Below are 17,894 nucleotides of genomic sequence, written 5' to 3' on the forward strand. Positions count from 1 at the left end.
GAAGTTATTCCCCTTTCTCTGCCCCCACCCACAGTCACAGAAGTTGATATGGACAAAACCAGAATGAAGGCAGAGGTAAAAATAGGAATTTTAATTCAGAGCATTTAGTGTATTTACAATAGAAAGTTCCTCTGTGGTCAAGGGATGAGACTAAAGAAAAACATCCACGTTACAAATGTGTGGACAACCTGCACCTGATGCAGGCTAATTGATTTTTGCTACTTCTGCTTCACCCAGGGTAACACCTGTGAGAAAGTGATGGAGAGAACCTGGAGATAGTACTGAATGGCTCTCACACTCAAGTAGCAGTCACAGAATGCAGTCCAGGTAGTAGTGTGAAGTTATTCAACAGTTGCTAAGATACACATATATATGTGTATTTTTATATATATGTACACATACACAGTCCCATTTGCAATCAGATCAGATTCAGCAAATCGTTTAGAGATAGATAAGCAAGTAGACACAAGCCTCCTGACCTGTGTGCAAGCACAGGTCTGCAGAGGCACTCACACTACCAGGTACACAGGTACCTTCTCACCGAGCTGCACGCACGCATTCCTTCCCACTCTGCACTTGGACAGACACGCAGGCAGGTGTTTTGTTAATGCTATCTTACATGGTTTCTAGTTACAGGGAAAAAAAAAGTTTGAGAAAAAAAGCACCAACCCTCTCATCTGACTCACTGGCCTGGAATCCTTATTCCTCTTGAACTTGAGGGAAATGGGGGTGTGGAAAGAGTAACATCCTCCCGTTGTTTCTCATGAGCCACCACTTCTGGATCGCTTAATTCTTTTGCCACAGCGAAACTAGCCGATACCAAAAGGGGGCAATCTTCCCCCGCTCGCAGCAGGAGGCACATCCTCCCACCACTTCCCTTGAGTCAGGTTTAGCAATCACAGGGCTGCAATGTGAGCCAGTTCAACTGTCTGATCTTGCAGAAAAACAGATCTGCAAAAAGTCAGCGAGTACTTTACCACCCAAACAGCCAGCTTAACCAAGTCATCCTAGAAGTTTACCCAGCACATGGTGGGTGGAGCATCTGTTTCAGCAACAATTTGTCCATCAAGCAGCTGATCAAGTCACTCTGAGCTCCCGTTTCCATCTTGGTCTGAGTTCACACCTCACTTTATGAGATGCTTTCCCACCTTGGGAAAGGAGTTGTTGCAGAAGTCTGTCTTGGCTTAAAGGTGTTGAGTTACATGGTGGCTGAGAAGCAAGCCTCAGCCTTCCTCCAGCATGATCTGCTGCCACCTCCAACAAACCCAGCTAAGGAGTGTTAGAAAGATTGGGAGATACGGGAAAAGGAAGACAGAAAAGGGAGTTATGATCCTCTCTCTTAACAGGGCAACCAAAGCAGAACAGATTAAAGATGGCTGTGGAGGCTGCAAGGCTGAGGAGAGTTCTGGTTTAGCAAAGCCTCTTGAACAGCTTCACTGCAGCCACTCAGCTCCATGTGGTTAAGAACACAGCTGATGCGCTCCACAGTTGCAGCATGGCCCATCTGCAGTTTCCACAGTCTAAGCATTTCATACTGGGCATCTCGTAAACGTCGATGTTCCATCTCAATTCGCTCTAGATCACAGTCACTCAGACCCAGACGCCTCACAAACTCTTTCCACCGAGATGGTGGTACGTGATCGACTACAGTGTAGAGAATAGCAGGGTCTGTGAAAAGAGAAGAAAAAGTGTGAAAACCAGAGTTCTGCAGCCTCAAGGAAAATGCAAATAATCCAAGGCTGGATGGTGCCTTGGGATCAGGTATTACCCCTCCTGTGTAGGTCTTCTATTAAGCAGTCACACAGACTTGTGTGATGTCCAGACTTGCCCTTACCCCTCAAAAAGCAACAGGGATGCTTCCATACGCTCTTGTGTAAGGTTATGAGCAGAGCTGGGCATGCATGCTTAGGGCCTTGCTGCCACACTCCTGCAAAAAGGATGCCTTGGGTCACCATCCCAGAGGCACCAAGACTGACAGCATGTTGCCACATATGACAATCTATTTTGCTACTAGGGAAAAGGGAGAACAGAAAAGTCTTGCACAGGTGTTTAGCATATACAGCCTGGCAGGCTCTGGGCATGCTTCTCGCTTTGTACTGTGCCATGCATGAAGTATACACACAGGTCGTGCACACCAGGTAAGGGCTGTTCAACATCCTCCTAGCTGCATCTGCATAATCAGGTTCTTGTTTGCCAGGGGAAAGAGGGAAGGATGGGGGGAGTTTCACTTACTGCCTGGAAGCTGCGTCTTCCTGGCAGGTCTGACACAGTCTGGTAATTCATGGGAACTCTGCAGCAGAGGCGCAGGTGGTGGTGTTGCATTCACCAGCAATTCTGTTTCCTTCTGGGACTCAGAAACAAGGATGGAGACTTCACTTCTTTTTACCTCAGCCTGAAAGACACATTTTCTTAGTCCAGAATCACCCACAGCAGCACAATACACCCGTCTCCTGCAAAGAACCTCTAGCTTTATATAGTAAAATTTATCCAAGCTAGGTGGGGAGCAACTGCTGAGGTTTTAATTCTTCCTATATGCCTTGTTGGAGCAGAAGGCACCAAACATCTCTTTCCAGCAGAACCCAGGAAGTTTAACTCCTTTTTGGCATCAAAACACAGAAGTCTGGAAAAAAGTATTTCTTTACAAAATCAGGTAAGGCTGGGACCGGAAATCACCACCATTCTAGAAGCTCAACATGCCACCTTTCCCACCAGCCTTCTCTGTAAGGCTGTGGAAACCTCATCTCAGCTACTGTTTGGGCCCTCTTAATTGCAGTACAACACTGGACACAAAAACACACTGTGAAGCAGCACTGAGAGGCTTGTGGGGTCAAGATCTGAAGTAAAATGAGCTAAATCCTCCAAGTCTGGTGTATATAGAGAAAAAGGAATTAAGTACCAGCTAGCTGAAAAAAAAATGCATCCAGAAAGAAAAAAAAAGCAAAAAGCCAGGAGTTTGAGCAGCATCCTGTAGAAGAGGGCATGTAAAATGTTAATGACTCCACCCTCTACAGGAAAAGACTTCTGAATTAAACAGCCCTATTACTCAGCTCATTTGAAAATACAAGGGCTGAAAACAGCCCACAGGGAAAAATGTTACTCTGGATCCCAGACTAACACAGTTGAAAGCAGAAGGAAAAGTTCTTATACTCATCATCTTGCTCACCTCAGATACTGGCTCTTTGGTTGTCTGCGGCAAAGAAACTTTAAAGGAAAAAAAGAGAAAAGAAAGCAGGAATTATTTTCACTTCCTCTCATCCCAGAGAAAACGGCAAAGCAGCTATGCAAAATCCTGCCCTCAAAAAGGGCACATGCAGATCCCCCAGCAATGAGCTCACATGCCCTCTCAGTCACAGCTATGGGCATGGATGCAGAGTTGTAAGAACTGCACCAATAAGCTCTGCTGTCAAGTTCCTGTGTTCCTCTGGCCTTGCAACAAAGCAGAGAAACGGGATCCCCCTCTTTCCCCTCACACGTGTGCACATACACATCACACAGAGAGCGATGTCTATCCCAATTCATATCACTGCATTTGCGGCTGTACTCACCACAGGAGTAGAAAGACGACGCTATCCCATTTTCCTGGACCAGCTTCACTACTTTATTTACAATGTAGAGGACAGAGATAACTCCAAATATTGCAACAATGATGCCAAGGACAAGGCTCACATCTGGACAAAAGGAAGAGGGCAAATGAGTGAGTGACTGAGAAAGAAGGTGGTAGGTGCTAGAGGAAGAACAGCAAGTGAAGACATGCAAACTGCAGAAAAAGAATAGCGGTTTGAGAGAGTGGAGAAAGTAACACTTTACAAAAGGCACTAACAGAACAAAAGCCCACACTGAAAAGATTTCACTGCCCCTCAGTTCCCGCAGTACTCACTCAGCCCAGATGAAGTCGGTGAGGTAGTCACTGGGCTATGACACTGCAAGCATTCTTCTCCAATGCAGCTGAAAGAGCAAATCAGAGGTGAGCGACTGTGAAATGAAACGGCAGCCATTTGTAACAATCCTGAGTAACAGACAAGTTAAGATGAGCCTGCAAAGCAAAGCAATGCAGTGTGGCCTGTGACTGGGATTTTAGTAGGCTGATGCCTACATTCAGAAGACTGGGGGTGGCAGAGGGGAAGACCTGATTGCGCCAGAAAGGCAGAATGTTGTAAAGAGCCTTGAGGAAAATTTCCTCCCCCTGTGAGGCTTGTGTCTGCTGTCTCTCCTACTCAGTGGAGGAGCAGACAGAGAAAAAAATAAACCTCACCTGTTGCAAGGCTTGCAAACATTACTAAGTGTCAAGAAGAATCGAGGCTTACACCTGCAAATTGTGTCTTTGTTCTTTGAACCTGTAGAGAAAAGAAGAAACCATTGCTGTATTCTGGACAGAGAAAAAAACAAAAGGACAGAAATCCACTCCAAGACGGGTGGGAGACTATCCCTCTTTGAGCCTTCAGAACTGCTACTGAAAAAGATAGAGGATTAGGTCTATGTTTGAGGACAGAGCTGGGGGAAGGAGAAAAAGAAAAATAACAGTTCCACTGTCCTGATAGGTCAGGGACCTCTGTAGAGGCTTGGAAAGGGTCTAAAATTACAGTGCAGCTGAAATTGGTCTAACAGATAATGACCGTTCCAGCACAAAAGCAGGGAAAGTCACTCAAGTTCAAGTGTGACAGGAAGGGGAAATCACATTAGTCAGGCAAAAATAAGGGAGAAGTGGTCCCTGAGCAGCTGGGACTGGTGAGGAAGTCAGTTCATGGCAGGGAGAAATCACTTCAACCCATGGGACACATATCCACTCTTGTGATCTGCTATGCTGCGAGTGCAAGGGATAAGAAAGGAAAGAGCTATTGCTTCTAAGCAAGTCACAGTATGGAGACCAAGTAAAATAGGTGTGGGGAGGAGCAGACAAGAATAGCAATAGAAAGACATTAAGGTGCATGAGGGGGAGGGAAAAAGGTACCAGAACAAGCAGCATGCGTTCTGTGGCAAGAGAGGGACAGGACTAAAACTGTTCTACATCAGCCAAGAGGGAAGAAAACTGCTGAAGGGCAGCATACGATGATGACCCTGGAGGATAAACACAAGCATGGAAACTGTGACAAGATAGATTACTGAGCACCAGAGGGAACACATTCACCAGAGAGACAGCAAACCTCACGCTAGGCAGGGTAAGAGATGGGAAAGGGATCACAAGCAGCAGAATTTGCAAAGAAGGGATAGCTTCAGGACAAGGTAAGCAGCATTTACGGGACACGAACAGAATTAGACTGCAGCACAAAGTGGAGGGCAGCAAGCAGTATTTCATTAAGATCTCTGATTCTTGACTGGAGATGAGGCAGCTTGGGACAGCTGACACAGGTACTTCTCTCAGATGCCTGCACCATCCCCAGATCATGCCCAATGCCACTGGGTACAGTTCAGCATTACCTGAGAAGCTCTTTACTTTAAAACACTGCACAGTACACTGTGGTGTTCAGCAACCGACTGGCAAGCGGTTCAGCTGAGCACTGGAACCAACAGTATTTTCAGCCATTGTACTCAAAGTGCTTCCAGGAGCTGGTGAGGGAAACGCAATGAGCATCAGAAGACAAAAAAGGAAGGCGAGGGGGAAGTCTGCTCTAGAACATAAAGACCTTGTACGTGCAAGGCAGATGTACCAAATCAAGTAGAAAGTATCTCCTCACAACAGCCAAAACCCAAGAAACCATTCAAGAACAAAAGGAAGGAAAAACCCATGATAGAAAATAGGGATTGATGCCAAGGCAGGCAAAAAATGGGAAAAGGGCACAGACAAAAGCAACAGTTGTTCCAAAACTACAATCACTTCAGGTCAAGGTGCTACAGTATCAGCAAGTGAACAGAGGACTGTTAACGACTACCCTAGTACAGTATGTCCATACTGGAGCCATATCCATGCCATACTCACAGTTGGCAATAATGCCATTGACACACAAGCTGCAGTTCCTACACTGGAAGAGATCAGATGGGCCAATCTGATACTGATTCTTCCGACAGCCGCATACAGTATCTTGCTTTGGGGTGCAGGGGGTCTCTACTATCTGCTGGAATTCTGAGGAAGGAAAGAAGAAATGATTATTCCAACCTCTTCCTTCACCTTCAACTGAAAGAGCACTGTTACGACGACAGGTATTATTATCCCCTAACCTTCCAGAAAAAGGCCAAAAAGGGTGCAAACTGTGTATCAGACTGTAGTAATTTGCTAACTGTTATTCCTGCTGTTCCCAATCCCTTCCCATACACTGTCCTTTTGCCCATTCAATTGTACTTTTCCCAGCTTCCTCACTCACCTTGCCATCCCCTCCAACCTCCCACCCGCCACTACCACCCATTTCCCTCAGGTTCTGTAGATAACTCACCTGTACGGCAATGTGTGCACTGGAAGCATTTAGACATGGTGTTATCAACAGCTGTGAATGTGCCATTAGCACACGGAAGACAGACAGGTGCCTGGTCAGGCCGATCACAGTCTTTCGCCTTGTAGGTACCTGCAAGAAAATCATTCAACAGAGCTCTGACAGGAAGGCAAACACATTGTCTTAGGGAGGATAGGAGTCACTGATTCCTCAAGAGAAACTCTGGAGCTGATGATGTAAGGACCGAGTATGCTTGCTGTCAACAGCATGAAGGACACAGAGTCCAAAAGAAAAGACAAGGAATGAGAATTTATCTGGGTAGGGATAAGTACCAAGGAAAGGGAGCACTGATGTAGCTGGCAGGACAGAGACAGTTTGAGAGCACAGGACAGTGAAACACCTCTAAGGTGAAGGTATATTACTATACTTATTTTACGTACCTGCATGGCACCTCATGCAGCAGTGGGTCTCTCTGGGATGTAGGTACTGTCCCAGTTGACACTGCACCTGCCTCTTTTCTCTCCTCAAAGGGTTAGAGGGGTCTCTTCCATCCAAAGCTACCCGATGGACTTGCAGTGTATATGGCACTGGAGCAATTTCTACAGATTCCTTTGTCAACACACAGACAAATGTTAGGATAACCTGTAAATACAGAGGGAAAGAAAGAGGGAGAGAAACAAGGTCAGAAAACATCATATCCTCTTGCAGACTGCAGAGCTGACTTCAGCACTTACAATGAAATCTTGCTATAACAGCGAGTTCAATTGACTTAACCAATTCTGTCATCAGAACCCTCCACTGACAAGTGTGTGGGGAAATTATTTACCAAAAAAACCCCGAACAACCCATGCCTGTCATCTGTGTTATTAATAAATGCAACATAATGGTCTCTATGACAAATTAATTGTATATAAAGAAAATACTTTTTGTGATGTGTAATTTGTAGATGAAATGCCTTGAAAATCCTGCAACTTGCAAGAAAGTTTCTCAAGAGCAAGGGAATGTTTTTATTAAGGAAGGAAGGCAGACTGCCCATCCAGCAACAGATCCAGAAAGAAGGAAGTATCCAGTACTTGCAGTTCTATCAAATAAATAAACCAGATGTGAAGTCTGGAATAAGGCAGCAGAGGGGGATCTCACTGCATGCAAAGTACAGAAAACATTCCAAAACTCCTCCAGAGCAAGCCAGCCCTAGAACCGTGGGAAAGTTAGGTTTTCAACTTCTCTCCCTGTCAAACATACATTCTTCCTCTTAAACTGCAGCTGTTAACACTCAGTCTGAACAGTCTGCCACAGAAATGCGGTGGGTTTTTTCTAATTCCTTTAAGATTTACTTGCTGGTTTTTCATTTTGAAGAGGACTTATCAAGAATGTTAACAGAAATATTAAAATTGGCGTGACTGCAGTATGACTGTAAGACAGCATGAGTGTGTGTACACACACATGCGGGAAGGAACAGCAGAGCAAAGGGTTAAAAGAACAGCCTATGCCAACAATGAAAGACACCATTCCCTGGACATTGTTTTCAGGACATTATTCCCAACAGTGAAATTGAGAAATGTGCTGTTTATGACATGGCCAAAAGGTCTACACTGTGGTAAGACCACAGCATAGATGACTCATCAGCAAAAGACCAGGAGGACAGTAATGAGATTGCACCATATCACAAACACAATTCCTTTGCCTGTTGGCCCAACAGAAAAACAGACCTTAGGCATGTATTTCAAGCATGTGTTCAGGCAAGGAAAAAAAAACACCATAAAAACCCAAAAAGGTTAAAGAAAAAACAAAACCGGGAAACAACTTGGCCCAAAATTTATGGAACGTCAAGTCAGCAAGTTTCCATGGAGCAAACCCAGCTGATTACTCCCAAAGGGTTTGATGGACTTGTCCAAAAACTAGTTTGTGGTGCCATGAAGAACGCCAGAAGCACGATGAAGACTTGACAGCCAGCATGCCTCATCATCTGCACTGCACACAAGTGATCCTGGCCACACCATCTGGACATACACATGTTGGTGCTCCCAAGTATGTCGTGAGGAGTGCGTGCCAATGCAGTCTATGCATCAGATCATGTGAATGCCTGAAAATCAACTTTTTTGCGTGTGTGTGTGCATGCAAATAAATACCACCCCACCCCGTCCATACAACCTCACACTTTTACTGCACCAACTTCCCTATGTTGTAATGTTTTCCCAGCTTGCCTTTTTTAAAGTGGCAAGATGCTTAACTACATGGGCACAGCTTTAGAGTTCTGCTTCTTTTTGCTTTTTCAGCTAGGAGACTTGTAGCAAAAGCAAAGTAAACCAGTAAGGGTAAACCACAATGCTGATACCAATTTTGTGGTTGCAAGCTTAGGAAAAGATACACAAAATAAGATGGCTATGACAGCCCCACACTGTCCTGTTTCTCTCTTAAAAAGCCTTGGGGAGAAAAGGTACATACATGAAAGCAACTTAAAACCTCAGGAAGGATAGGACTTTGCAACTCTGACAAAGCAAAAACCCCATTTTTCAGACAGCACTGTCAAAGACATATGCAATAGACCAGATGAACAGGGGGAACAAAAAAGGAAAAAAAAAAAAAAACAAACCACATATTTAAATAGCTATCATTTGAGACTTCATTAGCTGACCACAGGATAAATGCAAGCACTCCAACAACTCAGTAAGAAATAAAACTTGTTTTCAGCAGCTGACAGTCTTAAAAGATTGACCACTTGCAGGAAAACAACAGATAATTCACACAAATGGTCTGACAGCCAAAATAAAACAATCCTGATTCTCTAGGCAATGATTAATCCCCAGATATAAGAATCTATACAATCGACTCGTAAGACAGATAAGTCAGCAACAGAAACAACAGAGGAAAGCTCCAAAGATCAAGCTAAAAATACATAGAAAATTAGTCAGATACACCTTCAAAACCCAAAGAAAACAGGAAAGGTATTTTCAGTTTTATCAGATTGAACAAAAGTGTGTCTGCAAGTGTAATCAAACCAGAATTAACACATTATTACTGATCAAAATCTGAGGAACAAAGAGTCACAGACCACAAGTGATTCATGAACCAGTGACTCGGCCTTCCAGAAAAATCATTCACATGGCAAAAAACCTAAAACCAAGCAAAAAACCACACACCATCACCTTAAGCAGCTCCCCAAGCCCTTCAGCAGTATACAGATTTTTACCAACGACAGACTTCATAAAATTCAGGAAATATGTGAAATTAGAATAGAATGGCCTGTTCCAGCTGGGAGGGACCTCAGCGGCCACCCAGCCCCACGGCCTGGCCACTGCAGGGCTGACCACACGCTGCAGGTGGTGGTAAGGGCTCTGACCAAAGGCCTCACCCCCCGCCAGGCTCGGGGCAGCCACCACCTCTCTCGGAAGCCTGTCCCAGCGCCTGGCCACCTCTGGGTGACGAAAGGCTTCCTCGTGTCCAGTCTCAGCTCTGAACCGCTCCCGCGTGTCCCGTCGCTGGACCCCAGGGAGAAGAGCTCAGCACCTCCCTCTCCACCTCCCCTCCCCAGGGAGCTGCAGAGCGCCATGGGGTCGCCCCTCAGCCCCCTTCGCTCCAAACCAGACAGGCCCCAAGTCCCCAGCCGCTCCTCACAGGACACGAGCCCTGCGGCCCTTTCACCAGCTTTGGTCCCTCCTCTGGGCACCTTCGAGGACCTTCCCGTCCTTCTGAAACGGCGGGGCCCAGACCTGCCCCCGGCGCTCAGGGCGAGGCCGCGCCGAGGCTGGGCACAGCGGGGTGACCGGCTCCCTTGCCCGGCCGGTGATGCTGCGTGTGATGCACCCCCGGGTGCGGGTTGCCCGTGGCTGCCAGGGCACACTGCTGACCGATCCTGAGCCTGCTGCCCACCAGCACCCCGGAGCCCCTGCTGCAGGGCTGCTCTGCAGCCACTCCCCTCCCAGTTCACACTTGTGCCCGGTGCTGCTCCATCCCAAGTGCAGAATCCGCCACTGGGACTTGCTGGATTTCATCCCATCGGCCACAGCCCAAGGCTCCAATCTACCCAGATCCCTCTGCAAGGCCTCTTGTCCCTCAGGAGAGTCAACAGCACCTCCCAGTTCGGTACCATCAGCAAACTGGTGCGGTCAGCTCCTGCCCCCAGATCACTGATAAACACACTGACCAGAACCGGCCGTAGCACTGAGCCCTGAGGGGCACCGCTGGCCACCAGGCGCCAGCCAGACGTAGCCCCATTTACCAAACCCTGAAGCCTCAAGTCACTGATCGCTGCTCACCAAGGCAGTTTAAAGGTCTTCTACAACTGAAATAAGGTGACTTTCCATTGTTACATTTATAACATGCTCTGATTCCACTTGCCAGGAGAAAGAACAAGCATCCACTAACCAATACTGCATAGAGAAGTGGACAGCGTGCATTACCTAAGCCAAATGATAATTGAAACCACCAAACCACATCATGCACACCGGTGTTTCACGTTTTTAGTGAGCGGGGACTGCCCAGGAAAAAAAAAAAAAGTCAGCAGAAACTCTAGGTTTTATTTCTGAAACTGCTGCAGAAATAAACAAAACACAGCAGATAAAAACCAGAATGCTGCTTCCTTAAATGATTCCACCCCTCCTGGTGACAGCTATATGCCCCACACATTCTCCTTGGATATGAAGCAGCCCCAGGTCCTTCTTATGTCTCATGTCAGCAACTTACTGCCAGATAGCTACAGTGGGGAAAAAAGCGCTACACAAGCCCCCAAAGCAGGTACAGTGACACACAGGTATGACAGTATGACAGAGAAGAGGACAGAGAGGGTTTTGTTGGGAGCAAGACTCCCTCTTTCTACCCCTCTGGTAGAAAGCCAGTGGATGCCTAGAGGTGTCCCGAGAGGACCAAGGCCAGTCACAGCAAGCAAACTAAGTGGGAAGAGGAGGGGGGGGATTAGCCAGGTGAGAAATTACTCCTGCACACACACAGCACCTTGACACCCCACGCCTGTTCATGTGAACTAACAGGAAGGCAATACTTGCTAGAGCAGATGCTCGGGTATTAGTATTCCAAACAATTCACAAAGTATTGCCCATCACTAAGCTAATTTGTAGAATAGTTCCAAATAAGTAATTTTCAGTTCAAATCTCCTTGTTACAAAAGGATAAAGCTGACATTTTCAGAATAAAACAACATTATAAATCCAGATGTGCTGTTAAAATCCGATTAGGAGGCTTACTCTTTTTTGTACACACCTGACATTAATAATTTAATAATTGTTTCCCCAACAACAATTTATTCAACTGCTTCTCTCAAAAAAAATTCAATTTTGCAAATTCCATTTTTAAACTAAAGAACTACCTGCAAATAAAAGGCATGGCAAGTCATTAGAACTTCTCAAGCATTTCTTAATAGAAACTTCCCTTTGCTTAAGAGTTCAGCATGATACACGCCAATATTCAAGTAATTTACATATTAGTCATCTGTTAGCCTTTTTGATGAGTCATAAAAATTAGCCAGCCTGGAAGTGTGGAGGAAAATAGAGATCTTATTCAGAGTAACAGGCTACCAAAGAAATCAGGGTGCAAGATTAGCCTGATGATCTTTGACTGCTTCAGCCATTTCCAAAAGCTCTTTGAGGTTTGCATTTTAAGTTTGCTACACAAAGATGCACAGGAAACCAGAACTTCTGCTTTACACATTGAGAAATGTGTATTGAAGCAACATTTACAGGAAGCTTTTCTCATTGCTCACCAAAACCTGGAAAGGTCAAAAGAAAAATACAAGAGCTATTATTATAAATAATCCTCCATTTTCTGAAGATCAGATGGAGGAATGCTGCACTTGTCTAAAATCAGGAAACTGGTAATAACTTTCATGCAATGAAGAAGGCCTTAGAAATCTTAACTTAAAAACCATAAAAAACTGATTTATCTATAAAGATAATGGACTTCACATTACAAAATGTGTACCTATCTTTATTGTACATAAAGTTAGAAGTGTTTACCTCATATCACCAGAGATAAAGAGTGGAAAAGTCAGTAGGTGACCACAACCAGCAGAAAATAACTTTTTCATTTTTCCTTAGAGGACACAGTGGTGAACAGTGTCAGAGTCCTGAGTCCACCCACAGCCCAGTGCTTTGCCTGCCTGCCTTCAGGGCTGATTCCAGAGCTGTACAGCCTGCACAGCCTTGAAGCTGAGCGCTGCCCGAGCAAGAGCTGCGGCAAGGGTCTGCGGGGCCTCCCCTTTCAATCCCGAGTGGATTTTGAGCAGAGCACGAGTCCTCAGCCCCTGCCCACGCTGTGCCACAGCCACACTCACACCCCTTGTCAGTGACTCACTAGGTGAATTTTTTAAGAGCCAGGTAATTGTCACATGCTGAGTGAGCCCTACTTATTGCAACTGACACACTCTTGTTTGTTTTAACAGAGCAATGATGCTTTGAGATGTGCTTCTCGCTGTCAAGCTCCCAAGACCACAACAGAAAGATCTGTGTTACCAAGGGTTCAAAGGAAGCAATCGGGTAGCCAGGGATGAGGACAAGATTATGGGACAGAACACAAGACATCTGCCCCAAATAAAAACAAAACACCTTTGTGACATTTAAAGAAAATGGATAAAGAGGAGCAAAATGACAAAACTGCTTTTAGCCCCAATAATACTGCTAATGCAAAAAATTGATTACTTAGTAAAAAGTAAGGGAAAGGCATCCAAACTAACAATACTGATTGCTTGTGAGAACTTAAAATTACCACATAACTGAAATTAGCGCAGACCCAGACATCAGCATGTTCCATTTAGCTAGAAGTTGACAGTCATCAAAAACAGAAATTGAAATTAGCTTAATAAGCAGATAAAAAGTTGAATGAATCAAGCTGGAGAAAGCAATCAGAAATGCAATCAAGTGCTACAGATTATCAGGAAAGGATTTGAGGGCAAAACAGTGAGCACTGTTATGTCATTATACAAATCCATAAGAACTGAACGCAGACTGCAGTTCTGGTTCCCAATCCTGAGAATATAAATTAATCCAGATATTATACAGAGAAAGGTAATAAGGACAATCAGTGGTACAGACTGGCTGTCATAAAAGGAATGATTAAAAAATACTGGTCTATAGAACAGAAAACTGAGCAGAGGGTACTATAGCGGGCCCTAAAATCATGAATGCCATGGAGAAGGTGAACTCGGATGCCTGTTCTCTGTCCCTTCCAATGCAAGAAGTAAGAAGCATCGCGTAAAACAAGTAGGAGACAGTTTCAGAACAAATACAGGGAGGCCCTTCTTTAGGCAAAGTGTGGGACTCCCTGCCAGAGTGCTGAGGGTGCCAGAAACATGTCTGGGTTCCAAAAGCAATCACCACACCCATCAGCAGAAGAAAAAAACACACTCAGGGGTCTGAAATAGAAAGACACCATTTCAACTTGAGAATTCCTATAGTTGCAGATCACTGGAAGCCAGGAAAGTATTTTTATTTCTCATTGCTCTATGCCTGCCTTGCTCCAAAACCCCTTGCAGAAGGGTTCCACTACTGGAAACGGGACAGTAGGCTCAACAGTTTTCTTACAATGCACTTGGTAGCTTGGTTTTCAATTTTTATATAATGCAGCTTCTAACTTCAAAATTGCAATTCCTCCCTTTCCTTTCAAAAGGAATCAATGCCAGAAGCACCCTTGTGGCTATTTTGTCTTTTTTCCTTCATAAAACTGAACTGCCTTTAATAAATGAAACTTTTTTTTTTTTTTTGAGACAAAAACCACACTGGCCTCAGTGAAGACAGCTGCCATTTTTTCCACTGCAAAAGTTAGGAGTGCACAGGGAAAACATGGAGGACCTGGAAATGAGGCCAAGGACACGCAAAAAGAGGAAATGCATGGAACGAGCTATAGGAAGTTTTAAAGAATTAGAGGAAACCAAGAACTGGAAAACTAGAAACAGGGCACCAAGGGAGGAAGAAAGGATGCGAAAGCAAACACAGGATGGTATGAAAAGTAAATGGAAAATAGAAGGGCATGCAACAGAGTGAGAATTGTAACACTGAAAAAAAAATATCGATTTTATGGAAAAGATAAATGTGATCTGCAATGAGCGAGTACGGTGTTAGTGAGAACTTGAAATGACATGTAAATAGGAGGGGAAAAATGTCCTCAAAAAAAAAAAAAGAAATCCCACTGAAGGACACTATTCCTCCAGCATATTATCTAAGTGAAGATAATACAATGAATCTGGGGAATCCAGTTATATTTTTGTATATTTTATTGCCAATAATACAAATAACATCACATATAGTATCTGAATTACTGCAAAATATGCGCACTGCTATACTAAAGTCAGCACACCTGGAAAAGCCTATTTCTAACTGGTTTGAAATCTATGCATAAGTCAATAGTTTATGTATCCTACCTAGGTGCCGAGATGGTAAATGATCCACAGTGTCAAGGTGTAAGCGCTCCTACTCCACAGTTCCAGCTCTGCTGCCCTGCCACTGCGAGCTGGAAGTGTGTTACCTGGTTTCCAAAAGCTTCCAAGTGCAAAAAGAGATAAAACTTCTGCAGAAGGTAACTTGGGAGTTGCATACTCACAACTTTCTGACAACGAATTAACAGCTAACCCAAGGTTACGTGTCCCGCACAGCCACATGCCAGTGCCTGCAAGCAGGTGCCCAGGTATTTAGGGATAAACCGTCTGACCTTGTAACTTTTATATCAGAATTTATAACTGTGTCGTGATGCTACCACTACTGTCACTGCCTCAAAATGCCGCTGCTGATGGTGGGTGGCCACAGCAGTCAGGTTATTCATGAAACTCTCGGATTTCTTTGACAAGTAACTTTTTCACCCCCAAAATTACAACAGACAGCTTAAAAATATTGACTCAAGCAGATTTACCGGCAAAGCTAAACTTGTTTTTAAACAAATCCGTGTTGGGGCACAGGTACAGCCCACTCATCTTGGTTTAAACGCCAGCAGAGGGACAACAAAGCTCCCTTCTAACACCGGCGACGCGCCCGGCCCGGCCCCGGCCCCGCTCGGCGGCGGCAGCGCGGCCCCGCGCCTCGCCAGCTCACGGCCGCAGGAAATCCTCCGCCATTCCCGTAAACCCAGCCTCCTTTTCCCTGGCTCGGGGACAAATCCCGGAAACGGCGCCGGCGAACCCGGTGCCCGGCGGTGGGCGGGGAGGGGAGGAGGGAGCAGGGAGCCGGGAGCAGGGAGCAGGGAGCCGGCTCCGGCCCGGCCTCCCCTCAGCAGCGCCGCTGCCCGGCGGGGCACGGGATGGCGGCCCCGGCTTCCCGCCCCTCCTGCCAGCCCGGCGCCAGCCGCCCCCCACCGTGCTGCACACCTGGCCGCTCGGCGGGAGAACACGGCACCGCCAGCGCCGCCCGCCCCCGCACGGAGCTGCCGTGAGGGAAAGCGAAGCCCCCCGCGAGCAGAAGCCGCCGAGCCGGGCTGGGCCGACGGGCAGCCCCGCCGCGGCGAGGAGGCAGGGAGGGAGCCCGGCTCCGAAAGGGCGGCGGGCAGCGCAGCCCCGCAACCGGCCGCAGCTCCGCAAACGGCCCGCTGCGGGAGCGGAGCCGCCGCCGGGGCACGGGGCACGATCCCGTCCCGTCGGCAGCGGCGATGCCCCCGCCGCCACTTACCGTCCCCAGCGAGCTGCGGGGCAGCGCCGGGCCGCGCATGGCTCTGCGGCCCGCTACGTCCCCATGGCAGGGTCCCCCCGCCTTCCGTGGAAGCCGTCCCAGCCCTGCCCAGCGCCGGCCGGAGCAGCGCCGAGCCCAGCCGAGCTTCCGGCGGCAGGAAAGGGGGCGGCCCGGCGGGCGGGGGGAGGGGGGGACGGGGGCGGCCCGGCGGGCGGGGGGGAGGGCGGGCGGTGGCCCGGCGGGCGGGGGGAGGGGGGGACGGGGGCGGCCCGGCGGGCGGGGGGGAGGGCGGGCGGTGGCCCGGCGGGCGGGGGGAGGGCCGGGGGGGGGGGGGAAGGGGGCGGCCCGGCCCCGCCGCCCGGCTGCCAGCTCTCCGACCCCGCGACGGGCGAGCCGGCGGCGGGGAGCGACGGTGCACCGCGGCTGGCCGCTGCTAGAGAACACCCGGAGAAGAGTGAGAGGCGGCCGGCGCTAACCTGAGCGTCTCCGGGACACGAGCGTTCCCCCCTCAGCAGTGCTTTTCGTGTTGAGTTCCTGTCAAACTTAACCATGTAGCCTGTAAAACTAACACTTTGCATCTCAACTGCCTTGTCAGCACCTGAATATTTTTAAAAGAAAGCTATTTATCAACCAAACTAGCATATTTACGCTATATATGACCATCCGTGCTTTTAATTTGAAACTGGCATTTTCTTGTACACTCAATGAACCAGCTAGCTGTATTGGCAGTGCAAATGCAAGTGAAGCATATGTAACATTCTGCGCAAGCTCCACTCATTTAATATACGCTCTTCGTCAAGGAATTTTCTCACTCCAGGTATCCCGCAGCAGAGTCTCTGGCTTTAAGTCCAATAAGGTAATTTGAGTGGTACGGCAGTAGAAACAGCTCAAGCTGGGTGCCTCTGGGGATAGACCCCAAACAAAGCAATTATACCTTTACAATCTAAATTCCATACTCCTCTCATGATAGTTCCGACCAGTAGCAATGTTAGGGTCTAGTAATATTAGGGTCTGAGGTCTTGTTCTTCAAAAGGTCTCTTAATTGTCTCTATGTGAGCAGTTTCTTATCTCTGAGGTTGGAGCTTGTGCTGAGGACTGTAGCAGCCTTCCTTGCTGCCTCATCTTCTAGCTCAAACAGGCTCTTGCAGCCCCTTTTCCATGGAATTAGGTAAAATTTCAACATATCTGGGTGAAAGATCACTTGTGGCCTAGAGCTTCAGCAAATTTAGCTACTAATTCCAGTTAACCCAGACAGCTCTAGTCCCAATATTCCTTGACAGTGTCCTCCCTTATTACAGACATTCCTTCTAAGACACTAGTTCTCAGTCTTTCAAGGCAAGATAACAGTCTCCATAATTTTATGTACAATATGATGGTAAGTAATAGGCATAACAGATTAACTTTTCAACACAACCACTACTGGGTGCAACATGCATTTACAATCCCAGTTGTGGTTGGTGGACTGCCCCAGGAAGGTTTCTCACCAATGATGTTCTCTATCCTTTTTTCACAATTCTGAGTACCGATGTATTTCTTTTGCATCATGGTGGCCAGTTAAGTAGATATTTTTGTCTGTTGTTCTGTGTGTATTTTAACAATTGATACAATCAGCATGTTTTAATAGTTTCTTTACCATTGAGTATTCTCATACTCAATCCACAACACAGCACTGTACCAGCTAATGAGAAGGTAACTGTATCCCAGCCAAAAACCAGGACAAAATAATGAGGGCCACACAGCTATGTAGCTCTCTTCTGCATTGCAGGCTTGGAACAGCTCTGACCTTCCAGCTGCAGGTTCCAGGAAGGAGGGAAATAGAACAACCTGTTATCAGGCTGCAGCCATCTCCAGGGATAAAGATGGAAAGGTTACAAGTTTTGCCCAGTTAATTTCCTTGCCTTGAAACAGGACATACCAAATTAGCACCTAAAGGA

The 17,894-nt window shown here is 46.8% G+C and overlaps 1 protein-coding gene across 2 annotated transcripts; it reads right to left on the reverse strand.

Annotated features, from left to right (window-relative positions):
• Positions 1-76: 76 nt before the first annotated feature.
• On the reverse strand, positions 77-16,119 carry TNFRSF1A (TNF receptor superfamily member 1A). Of its 2 annotated transcripts, XM_037389461.1 has the most exons (10): positions 15,961-16,119; positions 6,803-7,004; positions 6,366-6,494; positions 5,915-6,058; positions 4,253-4,334; positions 3,878-3,945; positions 3,546-3,668; positions 3,164-3,201; positions 2,233-2,392; positions 77-1,668 (listed from the first exon to the last, which is right to left on the reverse strand). In XM_037389461.1, the coding sequence occupies exons 1-10, from the start codon at positions 15,997-15,999 to the stop codon at positions 1,367-1,369; spliced, it is 1,287 nt and encodes a 428-aa protein (XP_037245358.1). In that variant the 5' UTR covers positions 16,000-16,119; the 3' UTR covers positions 77-1,366. The 2 variants fall into 2 exon arrangements, with proteins under 2 accessions (XP_037245358.1, XP_037245357.1); XM_037389460.1 differs by lacking the exon at positions 15,961-16,119 and having other exon boundaries at positions 6,803-7,073.
• Positions 16,120-17,894: the final 1,775 nt, after the last annotated feature.

The sequence above is a fragment of the Falco rusticolus genome, chromosome 5 (genome assembly GCF_015220075.1).
Source record: "Falco rusticolus isolate bFalRus1 chromosome 5, bFalRus1.pri, whole genome shotgun sequence".
Classification (NCBI taxonomy): Eukaryota; Metazoa; Chordata; class Aves; order Falconiformes; family Falconidae; genus Falco; species Falco rusticolus.